Source organism: Ciona robusta, chromosome 10 (assembly GCF_009617815.1).
Source record: "Ciona robusta chromosome 10, ASM961781v2".
Taxonomy (NCBI): domain Eukaryota; kingdom Metazoa; phylum Chordata; class Ascidiacea; order Phlebobranchia; family Cionidae; genus Ciona; species Ciona robusta.
The window spans coordinates 2,630,910-2,652,325 of NC_143244.1; the positions used below are offsets into that span (position 1 = coordinate 2,630,910).

A 21,416-nucleotide genomic window follows, 5' to 3' on the forward strand; every position below is an offset into this window, starting at 1 on the left:
AAGTAAAATGTTAATTTTGCACAACGCATAACCCCACACAAGTAAAATGTTAATTTTTGCACAACACATAACCCCACACAAGTAAAATGTTAATTTTTGCACAACGCATAACCCTACACAAGTAAAATGTTAATTTTTGCACAACACATAACCCCACACAAGTAAAATGTTAATTTCTGCACAACACATAACCCCACACAAGTAAAATGTTAATTTTTGCACAACACATAACCCCACACAAGTAAAATGTTAATTTTTGCACAACACATAACCCCACACCAGTAAAATTTTAATTTTTCACAACACATAACCCCACACAAGTAAAATGTTAATTTTTGCACAACACATACCCCCACACAAGTAAAATGTTAATTTTTGCACAACACATAACCTCACACAAGTAAAATGTTAATTTTTGCACAACACGTACCTTCACACAAGTAAAATGTTACTTATTGTAAAAACCAACTCCTCCTGTAATACGAACGTATTCTAAACTTTCTGCAACACATTTTTGCAGAAGGCATGCGAGCGACAATTAAAATAAGTGGCGAAATGACTTGTACCGGATTTGGCGTACTGGGTTAAAGTGGGAACCGGTTTATTGGTGCAGTTTTGATAGATAAGCAAATCAAAACGTTTTTTAAGGTATTAACAATACCTATGGCTTCAGCAACTTATTGGAAGCTATTTCCTAGGGATCAGTGTATAACCAAACAAAATAGCCTACCAAGCTTAGTGGAGAATTAGTTTTCGTGACTTTCTAGGGTTCAGATTTTAAATTCTTTTTGTTTTTTCCCTATATGGCATAGACTATATTTATATCTGTATTTAAAGTTACCATATAGGAGTTTACCATAAGCTGAGTAATCATGCCTGATTGGTGCTGTGTTTAAAATAGCAAGACAAGAATGGCTGTAAAGCGATAAGTGTGTGTGTGTTTTCATTTTCAAAAGAAAGAGCGGGGCTTAGAAAAAAGCAAGCAACATTACATTGGTATGCTGGTCATCTCATATTTGTAGTGCACATTTTACTTCAGATCGCTTTACTATGATATGTTCTAATTAGAATATGCAAGGAAACTTGTTCGGATCAGGTAAGCAGCATTGTATTTGGAGAGCGCAGAAGAACAAATCCACCATCCGGTACAAGTATTCTTTATTCAAAACAATGAAAATAATCCAATACTTAAATATGTATTTCTAGTAATGTTGAATGTACTTAATTTAAAACAACATAACTCTTGCATGAATCACATTTTGTATGAAACAAGACCATTCAAAACTGAATGATGAAAAATTCTTGCAAATGTTGTTGAACTGTCACTATAATGTTGAACCTTTCTGTTTTCCTTTTCCAGTCATTCCGGTACCTATCGAACAAAGTTCTGATCAGCTGTGTAGCGATACTATCTAAACAAAATAAATGCCATAAACATGTGATTGACCAACTTTTTGGTATGAAGGCCAACAATAAATACTAGACTAGAGTAAATTGATTTCACTAAATTTGTATTCCATGCTCGGGTCTCAGTCAAGAACATCATATTTGCAACACAAATCTGTTTACACAAATTTCAACAAATTCAGGAAAAAAGACAGTGCAACACTTTAACCAACAGACTTATTAAATGTCACATTTTTTTTAATAAATGCTATTCTTCGTCAACCCACCAAATTGTGTTGTTGATTTGCTCAGCTTCACTTATTTTCCATGGTCTTGGCCTGTCTACTTCCCCAACACTTGCTGGAAGTACAGGTTCAAACTGGAAAGGCTCAATACCTATTGCTAGTGGACTAGGATCTTCACTTATGTCACTTCATCAGATAAAATACTTCTACCTGACTATACATCACACACTGACACTTTTACATTATTGTTAACTGACCAATTTAAATAGTGTAATACTGAATTACACTTACAAACAATTTTTAAAAATATTAATTTTAAACTAAAATCAGGCCACGGCATTACCCACGCTTATTTCTTAATTTAAAAGTAACAGAAAATGCTATGTCGACGGTACACTGTTTTGCTGCAAACAGCAAAGCCTAAATCAGCTGATCGATTAGAAAAGATCGTGACGTAATTTACGTCATAGTGCCCGCGAGTGACGCAACAATAGGCGAATTTTTTGGCACTTTTTAAAACGTTTTTTTGGCCAAACTAAATATTTTTTTCACAAAAAATTACCACAGATAGTATTTATTAAGTGTAAATTTTCATTTAAAACCAACTTGTATGAGCGTGGTCCAGACTCTTTAAAGGGCCTAAACACACCCCACGTCACTTTTATTTTTTATTGTAAATTCATAAAGCGACCGTTTTATTGATTCCAAAAATGCTTTGCTTATTAAAATGGGTCCAGTATAGGCGGAGATATTCGTCCTCAAACAGTGATCTCTAGCGCTATCTTTTTTTACTACGAGCTCCGTGATTGTGACGTTGGAACGTACTAGTCACGTGACTGATTCATTCGTAAAAGCGAAACCTGCGTTTTTTGTGCTTTTTTGCGTTTTTTTTGTTCTCTCGTTTTTCGCTGAAAACACTGCCTCTCGCCTTTCTCAGTGTTTCTGAATGAGAGCGGCCACGCTTCAACAATTTTGTGACGTGTTTGTCACGTGGGTAGTACACTTCTCAATTTTTTCGCCACGCAACTTTCAAATCAGTTTTTTGAATTTCACGGTGTTTGAGCTGGAATATCTTTGGTTATACAGAACCGATTAAAACAAGTAAGGTGTCGTTGGAATTAGAAAAACACACTCTATCGATTAAAGCGAAGTACATTTGGGGTGTGTTTAGGCCCTTTAAATATGTTAGCGCTACGTAATGCCTAAAAAATGAAACTTTAATTTCTTCAAAAAATGCGGACTTGGGTTCAGAATACAGACAAGTATGGGTCAAATATCTCAAATCATATGAATATTAAATTTTCTAAAAATGTTCGCGAAAATATAACTTACGCACACTTCTATGTAGGTTACTAACATATCATTCCCATTAAAAATTATTTATTTTATTTATTTTTATTTATGAATATTAATATTCGTCATAAAAACCTATTTATAGAATTTTCGCACGAATTAGCTTCGAATATGTTATAGCGCTACGGCTACGCAATACCTAAAAAATGAAACATCAATTTCTTCAAAAAAATGCGGGCTTGGGTTCAGAATACGAAAAAGTATGGTCATATCTTCAATCCCTTATTGTTCATATATTTTATTTGTACGAACGCAAAAATTATACACATTATAAAAAATAATACAAGAGATCAAAGTTCTAATGCGTGAGCACGTTAATTAAACAAAAAAAAGAAATATTTTAAAAATATATTCGAAATTGAGTCATTTGCACTTGGTGATAATTCATGAGAAGGGGCTTGTGCCAAAAATAGAGTAGTAATACCCATTTCGTAGCAAAAATAAAAACTTTATTAATAGTTATAGTCGATTTTCTGTTAATACAAGTTCATATACATTTGTAGGATACAATATTTATTCATTGATGTTGGAACATTAATCATTGTCGTTCAAACAATACCAATTGTTATGCAATATTATATAATGTATAGGTAACATGTTAAAAACTATAGCAATAGGGCAGGAAAAAGAATGTTTCGACCTAATTTTCAAAGCGTACAGTATTATTTCGTGTTATTTACGTATAATCCTATTTATAAATACATTTAATAATCAAAATTAACAATGATTTTAAACTGTCCCATCTTATCCTGTGTGTTTACGAATTTGTAAAATTTCACTTGTTGTGCGGATAGTTAAATAACTCCTCGTGTGTTTTATTATATTTTATTAAATTGGTGTCAAATAATAAAGGAATGATAGTACTAATTCGTGGTATTAACCAAAAACTGTCATCTATTTTGATTTTGGAAATATTTGGCAACATGTGCTTAAGTGTTCTATCTTCTCCCATTGTAGCCTACTATATCGAATACAGTCGATTAATCAATGGTAAGTACGAGTTAGCGCTTTAAACAAACAGAAATGTAATCATTAATTACTCGCTAATTTGGCGATCATATGCAGTAAGCGTTTTTAAAACTTTGCTTAGTTCAAAATACTTTAAAAGTACAATCATTTAAATAAAGTTTTAGGTGCGTTTTGAGTTTGGTGCATTTGATCAAACAGTAAAGTAATCGTTAATCAATCGCTAATTATGCGGTTTCAATTCTGAAAATTTAATCTAAAAATTTTAAATATTTAGACACCCGTTGTTGGTATATATTGTTTGTGAGCTGATTGCAGGTGAGCCGCAGTTGACTTCGTGCGCTCGTGGGTGTCTAAAGCTACGTCCTAGTCTAGGTTATCTAGGAGTTGTCGTTTGCCGTTTCCTAGTCTGGATTATCTAGGGTTTTGGCTGGCAAGAAATCACACGGTTCTGTACCCTCAGTTACAGTAACTATGTTTATTTGTTCATATGCTTCGTATCGTTATACCGTTCTGTCTCTCGTTGTTATCTCGTTTCTCTTTTTTCTCTTTTCTTATATGGCGATTACACAACAGTATATATAGCAGGGAATTAGTTTGAAGGGAAAACGAATTTCGGGTGTCAGACGAACCGGCGTGATAAATGGCGATAACGAGGTTATGATGCATAGGACACAATGGGAGTGTGGGGGGCGGCTAATGTTGAAGTTGTGGGTTCGCGCTCCGCAGCCTCGCGACGACGCTGTTCCATCCTGCCCCGACGCACACGCTATCCGACTCCGCAACGCATTGCACACCGATGTATGACACGGGTACGGCACGGCTCAGTTTATTACGCGGTGAAAGTGCGACATCGAGCTTAGAGACAAAGTGAGAACAGCAGGGTATTGCAAGCCCCGTACTGCCTGACAGTACAGGAAAGTGAAGGTTTATATAACGAAAAACACGTGTAGCAAAACAATAAAACGCGTCATTGGCATGTGGCAATTGCCTCGCCTGGCATACACACAACTGGGTAATGGTTTTATTATCACGATTAGAATGACGGGAAAGTAGATGTTACGAAAGCAGCGAAACTGCATTCTATTCCTGTCATGCTTTTGTTTTCGCTATACAACGTTGCTTTATATTCAATCTTTATGTATTAGTGTTAAATTTAGCTATCTTTATATCATTAAATCTGTGCTAGAGCACAATCAACCGCTACAGGAGCATCGGCGCTAACTCGGTTAACTGCAGGTTGTATCCGCTGCGTTATTGGAAGGTTAGCGCGAGACGTCAAACATCTGTGTCAATATTGGGGACAAAAGAATTCGTGTGACGTAATATTGCGACGGGCCGCTACAAATATATATTATGATTTGATTTCAATCAAGAGAATAAAGAATAAATGCTAAAATTAAAAACTGAGGTAAGTGCGGAAATAAGTCGTCCAAAAAACAACAACAACAACAACAAGAACAACACATGACCGAACATACCACGACTTTTCAAACGTTTTTAGAACCTTCTGGCAACCGGAAAAAAACGTATTTAGTACGTATTTTTGTTTGCTAGGTAGCGTTTAAAAAACTATGCTTAGTTCAAAATACTTTATAAGAGTACAATCATTTAATTAAAGTTTAAGGTGCATTTTAAGTTTTGCGCATTTGATCAAACAGTAAAGTAACCGTTAATTGATTGCTAATTAGGCGATTTCAATTCTGAAAATTTAGTCTAAAAATTCTAAATACATATTATGATTTGATTTTAACCAAGAGATTAAAGAATAAATGCTAGAAATAAAAATTGAGGTAAGTGCGGAAAAAAGTCGTCCAAAAAACAACAACAAGAACAACTGTTCGACGAAAAAGGGTCTATATGACCACTAACGTGCTCATTAATGAGCAGTAAATACGTGCATTCAAATGTGATGTTTTGAATTTAAATAGATCTTCGACTGTCGCATCATTTACTTTATCCTATCCGTACGTGAGTACCTGAGAAACATCGAGAATTTAATTTATTTGTTTTAATTAATACAAAAGGTTTTTTGTTCTTCAAGTCTTTAAGATCGTAAACTTGATTTTGCAATATTTAAAAATTCGATTTTAACGACTATGTAATGAGATCATATAAAATGAGTATAGCTACAACTTAAATACATTTGCTTATTTTTTTGATTTGACAGTAGGCATGTAGTGCATCGGAAAATGTAGAGTTTTAGTGGAAACATGAAAAAACGTCGATTTTATATGGAATGTACATGAATTCTTTGTGGGAGAGATAATATTAATAATATGGAGTCATAAACCCTACAGGTACTTTACAACACTGTTTTACACACATGGCCATAAACCTATTCAAAAAAGGTTACAACCGTATGTTATAGCAATGTTTATTACAGTAGTGTGCTTTATAGTAACACAATGCTAACAATTATAAAACAGTTTCATTAAATCTATGTAGTCAGCATTTTATTTGATTCAAATTTTGCAACAATTGCAAATTGAAGTAAAAATTGCATTTTTACTGCTGTGCTCTGAAGGATTTCATTATAACAAGATGGTTTTAAACCTTGCTCCTATCATATCTTTAAGCAGGTGAGAATTTGAATACGGAAACACTACATTTTATAGATATACATGAAAAGAATGTGACAAGTAAAGAATACCAAAACTATAAGTGTGAGGTAAATTTCACAAAATTTTGCTACCTTTATATAATACATAACAAAGCAAATGTCACAGACCAACTTTAGCCAAATTGCATAATTTCACTTTGGCCCAAAATAACCCACATTTCCCATGACTTAAAACTGTCTAATTGTCTTGTGCCAATTTATCATGATATAGCAAAAATTTGATACCTAAAAACTTACAAAGTTCATAAGTCCTTCATAGCAGTTTTTACAGTTATATAACTGTGTGCTTCTCCTTTAGGCGCCTTTGATGTAAGTTTTTTATGTTCTTGGCCATAAAATTTTGCGTTGTAATTTATATCGACGCGTGGTAATGCTTTAAGTTATTATGAGTTTAACGCCCTGGGATAAGTAACATGGTGGATCAAGTGCATTTCGGTGTTGGGGACATTCTCGTGTTTATAGGTGCGCAGAAATAATTTGGGTATATTTTGTACATTTTGGTATACGCCGTCATAGGCGCCTAGATTTTAAAATACGCGAGGTGGTGGTGCTATTTTATAACTGTGACTCTGTAGGGCAAAAACGAGAAACATTAAATACGCGCTTCCTTTGCGATCACTGCCGCGTGCGCGGTTGGACCAGTTTGAGAATTGAGCTTTGATTGCGCAACACGTTTACCAGTTGCATTATAACTTCGATTCTTAGGAAGATGAACAAATTGTCTGTTACGGTAAGGTAGCACTTCAAACATAGATTATTGAGCACGTTAGTGGTCATATAGATCCTTTTTCGTCGAACAATTGTTCTTGTTGTTGTTGTTGTTTTTTGGACCACTTTTTTCCGCACTTACCTCAATTTTCAATTCTAGCATTTATTCTTTATTCTCTTGATTGAAATCAAATCATAATACATATTTATAATTTTTAGACTGAATTTTCAGATTTAAAACCGCACGATGAGCGATTAATTAACGATTACTTTCCTCATGCACATTTACATAGCGGAAACACTGTCTGGAGTTTGGCGGGGAACGACGGCACGTATTATGTAAGATAAGAAATCCACACAACGATTCACGACTGAATCAAACTATTAGCATTTAAGTGGGGACGCATTAAATGCACTACTCTTATACCGTATTATCATTAATCGTAATTGAAACATTATTTTTAATTCAACATCCTATGATTAATATATATATATTAGTAATATCTTTGTTGTATTATTTCCACAGCTTCTTTGGTTCTATCATTGTTCGTTGGAGTTTATTATGCATTCAAGGACAGAAGAAGAGACACTGTTGATAATTATTATTATGGTAGTCGGAAAATGTCAGCGGTAAGAATAAGATACTGAATTATTTTGCTGAACAATTAGGTCGGTTTTTTAAATGTTTTTGGGTCAAATCATCATAAAACATAAATGTTACAATTTGGGTTTAAATAAAAATATACACCTAATAAATTTTGTATTCTTTTGTGAAAAAAAAGTTTGGTTTGGTAAAAAAAAAACCGTTTAAAAAGTGCCAAAAAAAATCGCCTTTTGTTCTGTCACTTGCGGGCATTATGACATAAATTACGTTTCGATCTGTTCTAATCGATCAGCTGATTTGGGCTTTGCTAGCAGGAATGGAAATGAATATATGTTTGCAGCAAAACACAGTACCATCACATAGCGTTTTCTGTTTGTTTTAAATTAAGAAGTATGCATAGGTATTGCCTTGGCTTGGTTTTATGTTGAAATTAATGTTTTTTAAAAATGTTTGTAGGTGCATTGCACTATTTAAAGTTGTTAGTTTACAAAAATTTACAATTATGTAAAAGTGTGGGATGTAGAAGTATTTTGTTTGATGAAGTGACATTAGTGAAGATCCTAGTCCATTAGCAATAGGTATTGAGCCTTTCCAGTTTTAATCTGTACTTCCAGTAAGTGTTGGAAGTGGACAGGCCAATTGTATCTACCATGGAAAATGACTGAAGCTAAGCAAATCAAAAATGCAAATTGGTGGATTGATTTTTGACTAAAAATATATTTTGCATTCATTAAAAAAAGTTACATGTAATAAGTCAGTTGGTTATAGTTCTGCACTGTCGTTTATACTGAATTTGCTGAAATTTGTGTAAACACATATGTGTTGCAAATATGATATTCTTGAGACAAACCACAGCATGGAATCCAAATTTACACAAATCACACTAGTATAGTATTTGTTATTTTCCCCTGATATCGAAAAGTTCAACAACATTTCCAAGAATATTTCATTATTCAGTTTTAAATGGTCTTGTTTCATACAAAATGTGATTCATACTAGAGTTATGTTGTTTTAAATTAAGTAAATTTAACATTACTATAAATACACATTTAAGTATTGGATTGCTTCCATTGTGAATAAAGAACGCTTTTACCAGATGATGAATCTCTTACTTCTAAGTATTTCTGTGGTCTTCAAATAAATGCTGCTTATTTGATCGGAACAAGTTGTTTGCATATCCTTTTGAGAACAAATTATAGTATGCCCCACTCTTCCTTTGGAAAATAGAAACACACATATGTATATACTTATCACTTTACAGTCACTTTTGTCTTGCTACTTGAAACACAGCCCCAATCAGGCATGGTTACTCAGCTTATGGTAAACTCCCATATAGTAACTTTAAATACAGATATGAATGTAACTTACTTTATCCTCGTGTGGCCGGAAAACGTCAATCGTTATAACACGGGTACCTCATGCCAGCTTAAGAGTTACCATGTATGTTACTACGCGGGTATTTATTTTGTTTTGATTTTTTCATTTTTGTCATGTATGGCTGATAATTGTGGACACATATGGGGAAATAACGAAAAGAATTTAAAATTTGAACTTCGGAAAACATGAAAGCTAATTCTTGAGAGGCTATTTTTGTGTATTTATAACTTCCAAACAGTTGCTAAAGCCATTTAAGATATTGTAATAGTTTTAAAAACGTTTTGATGTTTTGTTTAAAAGCAAGAAAAAAAAAACTTAACTCATGGCCAAATAACTTATTGTGCAATGTCTTACAAAATACAGAGCAGCTTTTTAGCTAAACTTTGCAGTTAGGGTTGCTTGTATGAGATATAGTGTTGGACAAATTCAATCATTGGCAGTGCAAAACCAATTTATATAATTACGTTTTGTGGCCTTGTAACCTTTGCATTTAAATAACTTGTGCTAAATAGTTTTTTTGACCTGTTTAAATTTTGTTTTTATTTAGTGGAGGGCTTCCCTCCAACTGTACACCACTGTTAAGTTTCCACTTTTCCATTAATTTAATTTTATATTTCACAGGTCCCTCTTGGTCTCTCCATCTCAGTCACATTTATTTCAGCACTCACTGTCATAGGGCTGCCTACAGAGACTTACATATTTGGTTTTGTCACAATATGGCATTGTATCACTCTTGTAATCCCTACTGTGATTGCATGTTTGTATTACATTCCACTCATTCATAGACTGAAGCTTGCCACCATGTATGAGGTAAGCCAAAGCCTATGTTTTTACCTTGGATAATGGCCACTTCTTGCCAACATCCTATATGTCTAGTATATACATTTTAAATAGAATATTAGAGAGACCTCAAATCTACCATAGCATTTTAACTAATGTCATAAACTGTAACTGCACATAACCTATAACAAGTCACTTTGCATTTCAAATAAAAGTCTTATCAATTTTTAAACATTATTTAACTAATTGTCTTTATTTCAAGTATCTTGAAATTCGTTTCCATAGAAACAGCAGAGTTCTAAGTTCTGGAATAGAAATCTTAAGCATGGTAGGTATTATAAAAGTTCATCAAGATATTATTTCTATCGTTTATTTCTGAAGGCCATTGTTAGGCGTTCACATTAATATTAAACAATAATATTAACTTGTATTTGTTTCTTTGACTCTTTTTGATTATGGTAGCGAAAAATTAGAGATATTTTGTGTTCAAAATGCACCTTGTTTAATCCTTATTGTTGCTACCATGGTGGGTGCTGTGATGACACAACATAAGATGCTCCAGCATAATGTTTGGGTTGTAACATGGCTGTGGCATGTATCACAATGAAATTTGTAAAAATAGTGTAAATTTTTAAAAGACAAACACAAGGATTTGGAGAAGGTAAGCTATGTTGAAAGTTTTTAAGTCACTTCGCCATGCAGGAATATAGTCTTTGCAACTTGCCTAATTGGAAAATTTTTTGTTGATTGTATTTTTATATTAAAATCTCACCTTTTTTCTCAGATACTGTACATGGGAACTACAGTCTACATTCCATCTCTTGCACTTAGTGCTGTTACTTCACTTGGTACTAATACAGCCATTTTGCTCACCAGCGGAATCTGCACAATTTACACTGTTTGTGTGAGTACCAAGCTGTTACAAGACTGATGATTTTATGCAATATATATATCCATTGGGCATAGAATACAGTTCTTTGAACTTGATATTTTTGTTGCAATTTTCTTAGCACTTGCTTTTGTTACAATTACTTTCATTTTTGCTAATATTTTAGTACTGATGATCTTACAGTTTTGTTACTTTTACCATGTCTGAATAAGTTACAAGTGGGGATGCACATTACCGAATTTTGAATATATTAACGGGATTCGGTATTCTGTTTAATGATATCATTATACCTCCTCTTTGGAACTTGGAAGTATATTGTAAACACTTTTATAAAAATATTGCTTTTGAAAAAAATTAGCTTTGTAATTATGGTAAATTCAGCAGAAAACGTTTTTTTTGTCTAGCGGTTGAAATACGCTTTGCATTACCTGTTTTCACCTATGAATTAACACGGCTATACTTAAAGTGGCAATAAACTGATTTATGAAGATAAAATTAATATTCTCCTATAATTTAAAAAAGATCTGAAATTCTAGACTCTGAATTCTAGATTCGTTTATCCTAGGCCTTAGAACACCTAATTATTCTGTAAAGTGCATCTCTAGTTACAAGAGAGGTTGTAAAAAGCAGGCACAGTTACTACTTTATATTAGTTGAGCTTGGTTTTACCTTGTAGTTAAATCTGGGGTAACATATGTAATGTAACTTACTTAATTTTTGCGCGGCCAGAAAACAACAATCGTTATAACATGGGTATTCTGTATTCATACACCTCGTGCCAGCATACGAGTTACCATGTCCATGTATGTTAATTTGTTGGAGATTTTTTCATTTATTTATATGTACGGCTAATAATTTGGACAACCCATTAGTGACCACTGGGTTGGAACAATTGCAGTTAAGTGTTTTGCTCAAGGACACACACGTGACACGTCCACAATGGTAGCAGCGACGAGGCTGCAACTCATTACCTCTGGGTTACAGGCAGGCGCCTGTGAATGACAATGCTAAAATGCAGTTGTACTTGCCAAACATAAGGAACCCCCTTGATTATTTTAGCGAATGCAATATATGTTTGTATTTTGACTACCAGTCTACCACCACTCTTGGCAATCCAACATTATACCTACACACAGGGTGGATTGAAGGCTGTAGTATGGACAGATGCCTTCCAAAGTGGAATAATGTTTGTTGGAACATTGGCAGCTCTAATACAAGGAGCATTGGTGGTTGGCGGGTTTGGAAATGTGTGGACAGCCATGGAAAGAAGTGGTAGATTCAATGTGTTTACGTGAGTTTTTAAATGACTGTATCTTGTATTTTTGTTCACATGTCTGGCGCCAGACCAGTGCGGTTTGCGTTAAGGTTACCCGCTTGATCATTGTGGGCAAAACATTTAACGGGAATAGCTCTAACTCAGTACTTTGGATTGTCTAATAACTTTAAAATGTCAGACATTACAACAAAATGAAAATTTTCCATGAAAATGTACCTATTAAGTACCGGAACAACCCAAAATTATAACCACCTACACTTTCAAGATTTGACCTTGACCCTCGTATTCGACAAACAGCTCTCACCTACCTAACAGGAACAATGACTTCCTTCATTAACATTGCATGCTGTAGTCAACCAATAGCACAGAGATATTTGTCTTGTGAAACGGTGAAGCAAGCAAGAATGTAAGTTGTGAGGATACTTTTTATGGTGTGACTTATACTTTGTTTAGCAGACATAATTAAATTTTGTGTGTAAGTATTCAAAAAAATGCCTATACTGTAGCTTGACAGTAAGCATGCTGCATGTGGTATGCAATTTTACCATATGTGTCTATGGTGTATACTATATACCCTAGCATTTGGGTGAAGGTAAAGCTGTTGGACCAAAAATTTATATTTTAGTATAAGAACCTGCATATTAACAATGAGCATAGGGTCTATAACTTAAATATATACATTATATTTGTGTTGCATATAAAAGTACAACCATCTTATAACTCAACAGTTAACATAAGATCTAAAAATTCAGTCATTTAGAGAGGGAGTGTTTACATGATCATTATAGCAAAGAAGATTTTTTCCTTTATTTTTTACAGAGCTGCTGTTGTTGCTATTATTCCCAAGTTTATTCTAACATCATGTGCCGTTTGCTGTGGTGCTGTGGCATATGCCTACTTTGAACAGTGTGACCCTTTAAAAAATGGAGAAATAGCCAAATATGATCAAATATTACCATATATGGTGCTCAAAATATTTACTGATGTACCTGGTATGGCGGGCTTGTTTGTAGCTGCAGCTTACAGTGGTACATTAAGGTGAGATGGCTGTTAAAATATGTAAATGCCACTGCTAACGCCAAGTCATATATATATGCCGCTGCCAGACATATTTTAATTCTGAAACAGAAAAACACTGTACCCTACTTTGTACCCCTTTCTAATTCTAAGACTTCACTTTACACCACTTATAAAAATTATATACTGAAATATATTTAATATGGTAATAATTAAATATATTTTAGCACCGTCTCATCTGGTATTAACTCACTTTCTGCGATGGTTCTGAGTGATTTTATATTACCAAGAAATCCTAAATTGTCATCTAAGCTACAAATGATCACCAGCAAAGTAACGGGTGAATACTTATATTGGGGTTGAATGAGTTAATAAACATGCAGTAACATTGTTGTAAAATCATGTTTCAGTATCTGTATGTGTAAACCGGTCTTGGTCGCAGATCTCATTACATGCCTGACATAAAATCTCACCTTTATAGAATATAATTTTAGATTTTAAATTGTAAAAATGTATACGTTTGAGTGCTGTAGGGTTTTAACAGGATGTACCATGAAAATCAAAGTTTGTTTGTTCTTAGAAATGCCTTGAATTGGTTGAATTTGCAGTTATTAGAAAAATGTAGTCTAAAGATACTGACAAGTTAAATAAATGTATGTCGAACCGCAAATTCAACCAATCTAAGCAGCTCTAATCTATATAGAAGTCTTCCATTTTCATTGGCCCCTAGAGGTATTTGCCATAAATAAGCTCTATGTCCAGGTGTGGTGCTCGGTTTAATCCTTACAGTCATCTCCTACCTCTGTTCACTTACCAATGGTACCATCATATCACTTGTGTTGACAGTCAGAGGATCATCTGGTGGGCCAATGCTTGGTGTTTTCACACTAGGGTTGTTCTTTCCATGGTGCAATAAATGGGTGGGAATGATTATGGCTTGTTTGCATTGATTTTCAATTTTTAAAAATATGAAAACAATGTTTTGTATTTTTATGTTTGGGTGCTGTCTTTTAGCAAGGCACGTCAAGGTAATTAGGTTTTACACAAAACAATGGCACAAAAGCTATAATACAGGCGTGCCCAACCTTTTTGCAGGAAAATTCCTCTCATAGTCCCGTGTACCATTCTAAAGTGCTGCTCCTGATTTGCTTTTTTTTGCCCTACGGTACCTTTGCGTTGCATATTAAACAAACAGGCTTTGAATATGAATAAACAGGAAAAAATAATCGTCCTCCTATTTAGCGATAAAATGATAGGTCTTGGCTCATTATCTCTCTGCCATGCTACTAACGTTTGTTGCGATCGCCTGTCAAAAGTCGGAAAGGATCAAAATTTTGGGGAATATAGTCAAAAATACTTAGTTTAAGGCACAGAGAGTTACTAGTGTACAAATCATGCAGACCAGGTTAAGGAAATTATTGTAAAATAATCGCCATTGTTCCGATTGTTACGTCATAGTAGTCGTCATCTTGTTTTTTTTGCCTGCTGCCGTATAGGTACACCCTCTTCACATTGTCCGTATTTTTTGTAAAAAGTATTGATAAAATTAATGATTTGGCAATTATAACGCCACAGCAGATATTTTGTATTACACCTGTCGCGGTCTCCCTGAGATAGGTCCGCAGACTACTGGTAGACCGCGGTCGACGGGTTGGGCACGCCTGCTATAATAGAACTGTGTATGATAACATTGTTTTGTTAATTACATCTACTAACTGTGGTGGACAATTTTTATTAGGTTTACTAACTTTAAATAAAGTATAACATACAAAAATATACTACACAAAATTATTCCCCAATTTTAGTGTTGCACAAAGCCACAAACAGCACAATTAATTTTCCCTATTTTTATCAGGGAGCACTTGTGGGTCAAGCCGTAGGAACTCTGTTCTGCTTCTGGATAGCAATTGGTAGCCTTATACAGGGGAGGGATGTCTATTATGACAGAGTGATGCCTATTTCAACTAATAGTTGTCCTGCCATAAATGCTACCATTATGACATCACCATTGTTAAATGACAGCATCATAGATTGGAATACAACACAATCAACCATTGTATATAATTTAGGGACTCCAGTAGATTCGATTGAGTAAGTTATTTACAATTTGCCCTTGTTTGTGAATGAATCAAAGAAAAAAATTCATTAAATTTCATTTATTTTTTTATTGTTTTGTATTATACACCTCATGCCAGCTTATGGGTTACCTTACCCCCTGTGTATCTGTATAACTTTCTTGCCCAAAGACATGTATGTCCATAATGGTATTAATATTAACCCAAAACTTCTGGATTTAAGGCAGGTTTGCTAACCACTGACAGTGCTTCATAAACTAAAGTATTGAAGTTTGCTGAAGTTCAGTATTTTGTATTTACCAATCCTAAAACCCTTTTCTCTCAACAGGTCAAAATCTTACAACAACCTATATCTCATATCATTCATGTACTATAGTATGATTGGGTTGTTTGTCACTATAATTGTTGGTAATGTGGTTTCACTAATCACAGGTAAAATACTTATACAAGTTATTATGTACCATACAGGGTTGATTGAGCAGGTAACGCTATAATTTAATTTTAAATCAATATGAGGTTTAATTTAAAAAAAAAATCAATTACAAGAATAGACCTTTATTGCCTTCCCATTTAAATGGTAATAATTTGATATTGACGCCGTCACGTCAATCGTCGTGTGGATTCCTTATTTGAATAACACACAGAATCACAGATTCCCAGACAGTATGACCCATGTTTGTGGTAGAGCTTTTAAACAAACAAAACTAATTGTTCGTATGGTTTATGAAAATTATGCTTTGTTTAAAATGTTTGAAAAAGTGCAATCATTCAATTAAAGTTTCAGCTACATTTTAAATTTAGTGATCGAACAGTAAAGTAATCATTAATTAGGTGTTTTTAAATCTGAAAATTGGGTTTCGAATTTATAAATGTATATTATGATTTGACTTCATTCCATAAATGCTGGAATTAAGAATTGAGTAAATGTGGAAAAAAGTCGTCTAAAAAACCACCACAAGAAGAGCTATTCAAAGGAAAAAGGATCTATTTGACCACTTACATGCTTAATTGAATGATTGCACCCTCTAAAATGTTCCTTACTAAGCACAGTACTTTAAACCATTGTGTATACAACCGCCAAATTTGCGAGTAATTATCTTTTAACTTTCTGTTTGTTTAAAAGCGCTAAATTTAAAATGTATTTTAAACTTTAATTAATTGATTTCACTAAATAAAATATTTCTAACTAAGCGTAGTCCTATAGTGTAAACCAATATTTATAAAATCGCCCAATAAATGAGTAAGAGTAAGTAATGATTAGAACGCTTGTGAGTTGTCAACCCCATTTCCAATCATACAGTAGGTTGAAACAGAGGCTATACTGACTATACTGTCCCATTCTTTATCAATTACTCATTCCTCATAGATCATATTTCTACATGAGTTATATTACATGTATAAATGTATTCTACCTACTGCTCTTAAGTTTATTTTTTGATAGAGCTTTGTTGACCAATGTAGTAAATACCAATGTAGTAAATTGGTTAACTAATATTATGCTAATTATTTTAATACGCGATTGCTTATTAATGCTTGCTCTCTTGTTATGTTTTACAAATGGTATGTATCAGCTAAAACTTAAATTTTTAAAAAGGAAAAAACAACACTGAAAAAATGGATCCAAAACTTTTTGTCCCAATACTGGACAACCACTGTTTCCCGGTGAATGTTCGTCGCTTCTTCCGCTTTGGTGTACCACCATTGGGTCTTGAACATGAAGAGAAAATTGGAAAGATGGACATTGATGAAAACTTTCCGTTGAAAGAAACAAAAAATGTGGTTGAAGTTAGGGAATTAATGACACACGTTCAACAACAATAATCATGTTTATTCTATGCGGGTGGGGTCTTTGTCGAGGCTTCAGGTTTATACTATAGTTGGTCTATCCCCGCAACCTGGCAGCTCTTGTACATCAAAATGTGCTGCCAAATATCCGCTCACTTTAGGCAACTATAAAATATTTAATACAAATTAATATTTCATTTATAGCAAATGTACAGATAGAAAAAGAAGTTTAATAATTTTTTATAAAACTAACTCTATTATTAGGTGTATTATACACCGGTGTTTTGGTTATTTTCAATATAAACATTTTAACTTCTTAAATCACTAAAGAATGTAGTAATTTGTGAACCAAAACGTTTTTTTTTTAAAAAAAACTGTCTTAGATATGGACGGTCTTGTTTTTATTAAAACCAACTGCGGCATAGTAAAGTCAGGTCAGGTGGAATAGGCCCTTTACAGGATTGGTCACGTGCTTAGACACCGCGGTATAGTACCGTATTGCACAAAGGGCCCATTGTAGTGGGTGCTGGAACAGATTCAATGGTCATGCCCATTTAAAAGACACACCACTATGGGTTACCACTTTTAAAGTGCATATGACACGGTCAAACAACTTTGCCTAAAATTAAAGGTATGTAACAAACTTGTCACAATCAGAGCTTTCATTATGTCGGGATTCTAGGCTGCGGTTTACAACGTACCGCTCGCTAGCGTGTCCAAAATAAAATGACCGAGAAAACTAAGGTTATTCAGATTCCAGACTATGCAGAACCCGGATGTCCGCTAGATGCAACTGAAAGCGCACACAGACACAACAAAGAATACCTTACAACAACGAATATACGTTACAACAACGAATACGTTACACTACAAGAAATACGTTACACTAAACCCCTCCCTCAAAAAAATGTTTTTCCGACCTCGGAAAGTAGATAAAAGTAAGAAAACAGGAGCATACATAAAAAAAAACACACGGGCATGGTACATCATACACAATTAAGGGAAAAGTATAACGGCATTCAGCCGACCACATAGTCATCGAGGCGTATACTGGAGGTCGCCGAATCCGCCTAAATCGAGACAAGTTTGGTTGTGTCGCGTTTGCGACAATGGACGGCGTTTGTGCTGGCGCTTCGTTCATCGCGTCATGTAACTGTCCAAACTGCGATCCACGTGTCCAATCTGCCGGCATATACTCCGCTTCGTATGGTCGGAGATGATCAACATGTACCACACGCGAGGGGTGGTCGGCCGATTTCTGTACCCGGTAAAGATTGTCTGACATTTTTTGGATCACCAGGAACGGTCCAACCCAGCCTTTTCCTAATTTCTTTTTTCCGTAGGGTGGATAGTAATACTATACCCAGGACCCGGACATAAACGATAGCGGTGCTGCGCTGCGGTCATAATTTCGCTTTTGTCGAACGGCAGCCTAGCGTAAACTCATACGAACTCGTGTGTACCCCTCTTGGAACCGTTGTCGCAGGCGTTCAACATATTCTATCGGGCAGGTAGGTCTTCTTGCCATTGTTGGTAGCCCATATGCTACATCAATGGGAACAGCAATCTCTCGCCCAAACATCAGGTAGTTAGGAGTAAAACCTGTGGACTCATTCTTGGAAGCGCGGTAAGCCATCATGATATATGGCAGATGATCGTCCCAATCATTGTGGTGTTCATTGACAAACATCGATAACATCTGGAGCAATGTACGATTAAATCGCTCTACTAATCCCGAAGACTGCGGGTGGTAAGGAGAATTCCGCGTCTTTTGTACTTCCAGCATGGCGCACATTTCCTGAAAAAGATGCGATTCGAAATCCCGGCCTTGGTCTGAGTGTATGAAGCGTGGGAGTCCGAACCTGGTAAAAACATTAAAAACAAGGGTCTGTGCTGTCGTATTGGCTTTTTGATCAGGCAGGGCAAAACTTTCGGTCCACTTAGTGAAGTAGTCACTTACTACCAGTACATAACGATTTCCATTTTTAGTCACAGGTAAAGGGCCTAAAAAATCGATACCTATCCGTTCCATAGGAGCATTCGTCGTGGACTGTTGCAATTTACTGCGGTGTCTTCCGTGGTGAGGTTTCCGTTTCGCACATGCCGTACACCAGCGACACCAGTTCCGAACGCCGATCCGCAATCCCGGCCAATAAAATCGACGAGTAATCTGAGCAATTGTTCGTACGATCCCCAAGTGCCCGGCGGTTCTCAAAACACGGAGATGGTGGAATATCTTTCGACGCATCACTGTCGGTACAACAAGCAAGTGTGAATCTGGTTGGCCTTCCTCGTCTGCGTGCCACACTCGGAAAAGCAACCCATTCATGACGGCCAGTTGATCCCAGCATCTGAAAAAATGATCACTTCCTGTAAGGTGCATGAATTCTTCTCTGGAGGGGGGTAAAGTGACTTTGCGACTTTAATTGTAATATTGGCCCCAAAACGTTGTCTTCATTTTGCCATTTACGGATATCTGCGGTCGTCCAACTCTCCCACCAGGAACCAGGTTGTGTTTGCTGCCCCCTAATGACAGAAACTGGAATAGGTGAAGTCGATACTTCCAGACGCTGACAATCATGGCATTCAGCGCGCCGGCAACGTTGACGAGACAGTCCATCAGCGTTCCGATGTTTCACTCCGGGCCGGTGTACCACCTCGTAGTTGTAAGTTCCCAACACAGACAACCAACGCGCGAGCATTCCTTCCGGTTCCTTAAAGTTGATGAGCCACTGAAGAGAAGAGTGGTCAGTACGCAATATAAAAGAGGCACCCCATAGGTAATGTCTAAAATGATGAAAAAAATGAACCACTGCAAGTAATTCCCGATAAGTGGCACAGTAGTTGCGCTCACTATTACTTAACGCTCTACTAGCGTATGCCACGACCAACTCACGACCGGCACTGTCTTTTTGGGAGAGGACAGCACCAATACCTGTGGCACTGGCGTCGATATCCAGTATAAACTGTTTTAAATGCATGGGGTAAGTCAACACGGGGGTATCGCACAACATAGACCGAAGCTGCTCAAACGCATTAGTACACTCATTATTCTACACAAACTTGCGGTTTTTCCTGGTTAGCGATGTCAGAGGATCAGCGACACCAGCGAAGTTCGGGATGAAACGACGGTAGTACGACGCGAACCCAAGAAATTCTCGTACTTCTCTGACGGTGGTGGGAGTCGACCACTCCCTTACAGCTTCCACCTTGCTCGGATCACAGCGCACTCCATCTGATGAAACCATATGTCCCAGAAACTTGGCGTTGGTCGCAAACAGTTGGCATTTTCTCGGCTTCAATTTCAGACCGGCGACGCGGAGTCGCTCGAACACAATCCTTAATCTTTGTAATCCTGTTCGAAAATCATTAGAAAAGGATACTACATCATCAATATAGACTAGACAGGTATTCCACAATATACCATGAAGGACACGCTCCATCAAACGTTCGAACGTGGATGAAGCATTCGTTAGACCAAAAGGCATAACTTTAAACTGAAACAAACCCTTACCCGGAATGGCGAAACCCGTTTTTGCTTTGTCGGCATCGCCACTGGCCAAGTCTAACGTAGTAAAATATTTAGCTCCGCCGAGAGTATCCAGAATGTCGTCGATTCGGGGTAAGGGATAAGCGTCCTTGCGTGTCACTGCGTTGAGTTTTCGGTAGTCCACACAGAATCGAGGAGTTCCATCTTTTTTGCTTACCAATACAATCGGAGACGACCACGGACCAACGCACGGTTCAATAATTCCCAAGGCCAACATCCTTCGCAGCTCGGCATCCACTATTTGTTTCTTGGCCCAAGATAATCGACGGGGGGGGGGGGGGGGGGGGGGTTGTCTTATCGGTGGTGAGGTTCCGGTATCAATGTTATGTTCTATTAACTGCGTGCGACCCAACTCGCCGTTCGGTTTCGCGAACACGTCTTCGTACTGCGCAAGGAGGTCCCGCACAGCTCCTCGTTCTGCAACGTTTAAGTGGCGCAAGGGTTCGAGCAAACATTTTAGATGTTCTGGAAAGGGATCGTGAAGAGTTAATGCCGATTTGGTAGTGCTACGAGACGGATTGTTTTGATGTGTCGTCGAACACGATTCCATATTTATTGTTTGCCCGTTAATCAACAACGATCGTGTTTTAAAATTTATCAGGCAACCTTCGCTTATGAGTATGTCAGAACCCAATATACCTCGAGGAGTGCCAATGTCAGCTACCAGGACAACTACATTTGTCTGCACCTTTCCAAAGTTAAGACAGACTCGAACACTACCATAGCACTTTATATTTCCTTTATTAGCGGCCGCAAGAATTACACCCACACGGAGTTAACTG

General features: G+C 36.2%; 1 protein-coding gene and 1 long non-coding RNA gene across 16 annotated transcripts; one reads left to right on the plus strand and one right to left on the minus strand.

The window, feature by feature from the left end:
- Positions 1 to 372: 372 nt before the first annotated feature.
- Positions 373 to 5,717, minus strand: LOC149729517 (uncharacterized). 2 transcript variants are annotated; one of them, XR_016385905.1, is made up of 2 exons: positions 1,674 to 5,717; positions 373 to 1,372 (listed from the first exon to the last, which is right to left on the minus strand). It is a non-coding gene; the product is annotated as an uncharacterized LOC149729517 (long non-coding RNA). The 2 variants fall into 2 exon arrangements; XR_016385906.1 differs by having other exon boundaries at positions 373 to 1,412.
- A 383-nt stretch (positions 5,718 to 6,100) lies between these two features.
- Positions 6,101 to 17,474, plus strand: LOC149729518 (sodium-coupled monocarboxylate transporter 2-like). Of its 14 annotated transcripts, XM_089887221.1 has the most exons (16): positions 6,101 to 6,250; positions 6,533 to 6,621; positions 7,149 to 7,303; positions 7,808 to 7,911; positions 8,982 to 9,325; positions 9,884 to 10,072; positions 10,305 to 10,370; positions 10,827 to 10,946; positions 12,068 to 12,222; positions 12,473 to 12,613; positions 13,027 to 13,245; positions 13,452 to 13,564; positions 13,987 to 14,144; positions 15,080 to 15,315; positions 15,628 to 15,731; positions 16,894 to 17,474. In XM_089887221.1, exons 5-16 carry the CDS (start codon positions 9,188 to 9,190, stop codon positions 17,118 to 17,120), a joined length of 1,866 nt encoding a protein of 621 aa, XP_089743347.1. In that variant the 5' UTR covers positions 6,101 to 6,250; positions 6,533 to 6,621; positions 7,149 to 7,303; positions 7,808 to 7,911; positions 8,982 to 9,187; the 3' UTR covers positions 17,121 to 17,474. The 14 variants fall into 14 exon arrangements, with proteins under 14 accessions (XP_089743347.1, XP_089743346.1, XP_089743353.1 ...); XM_089887220.1 differs by lacking the exon at positions 7,149 to 7,303; XM_089887222.1 differs by lacking the exon at positions 7,149 to 7,303 and having other exon boundaries at positions 6,110 to 6,250; positions 6,530 to 6,621.
- The last annotated feature ends 3,942 nt before the right edge of the window (positions 17,475 to 21,416 follow it).

Bases quoted from the DNA above. Each gene is read 5' to 3' on its own strand.
- LOC149729518 (XM_089887218.1), top strand. From the start codon at position 6,987: ATGGTGGATCAAGTGCATTTCGGTGTTGGGGACATTCTCGTGTTTATA. The intron at 10,073-10,304 runs GTAAGCCAAAGC...CTTTATTTCAAG, and splicing joins AGCTTGCCACCATGTATGAG to TATCTTGAAATTCGTTTCCA. The intron at 12,223-12,472 runs GTGAGTTTTTAA...TACACTTTCAAG, and splicing joins GGTAGATTCAATGTGTTTAC to ATTTGACCTTGACCCTCGTA.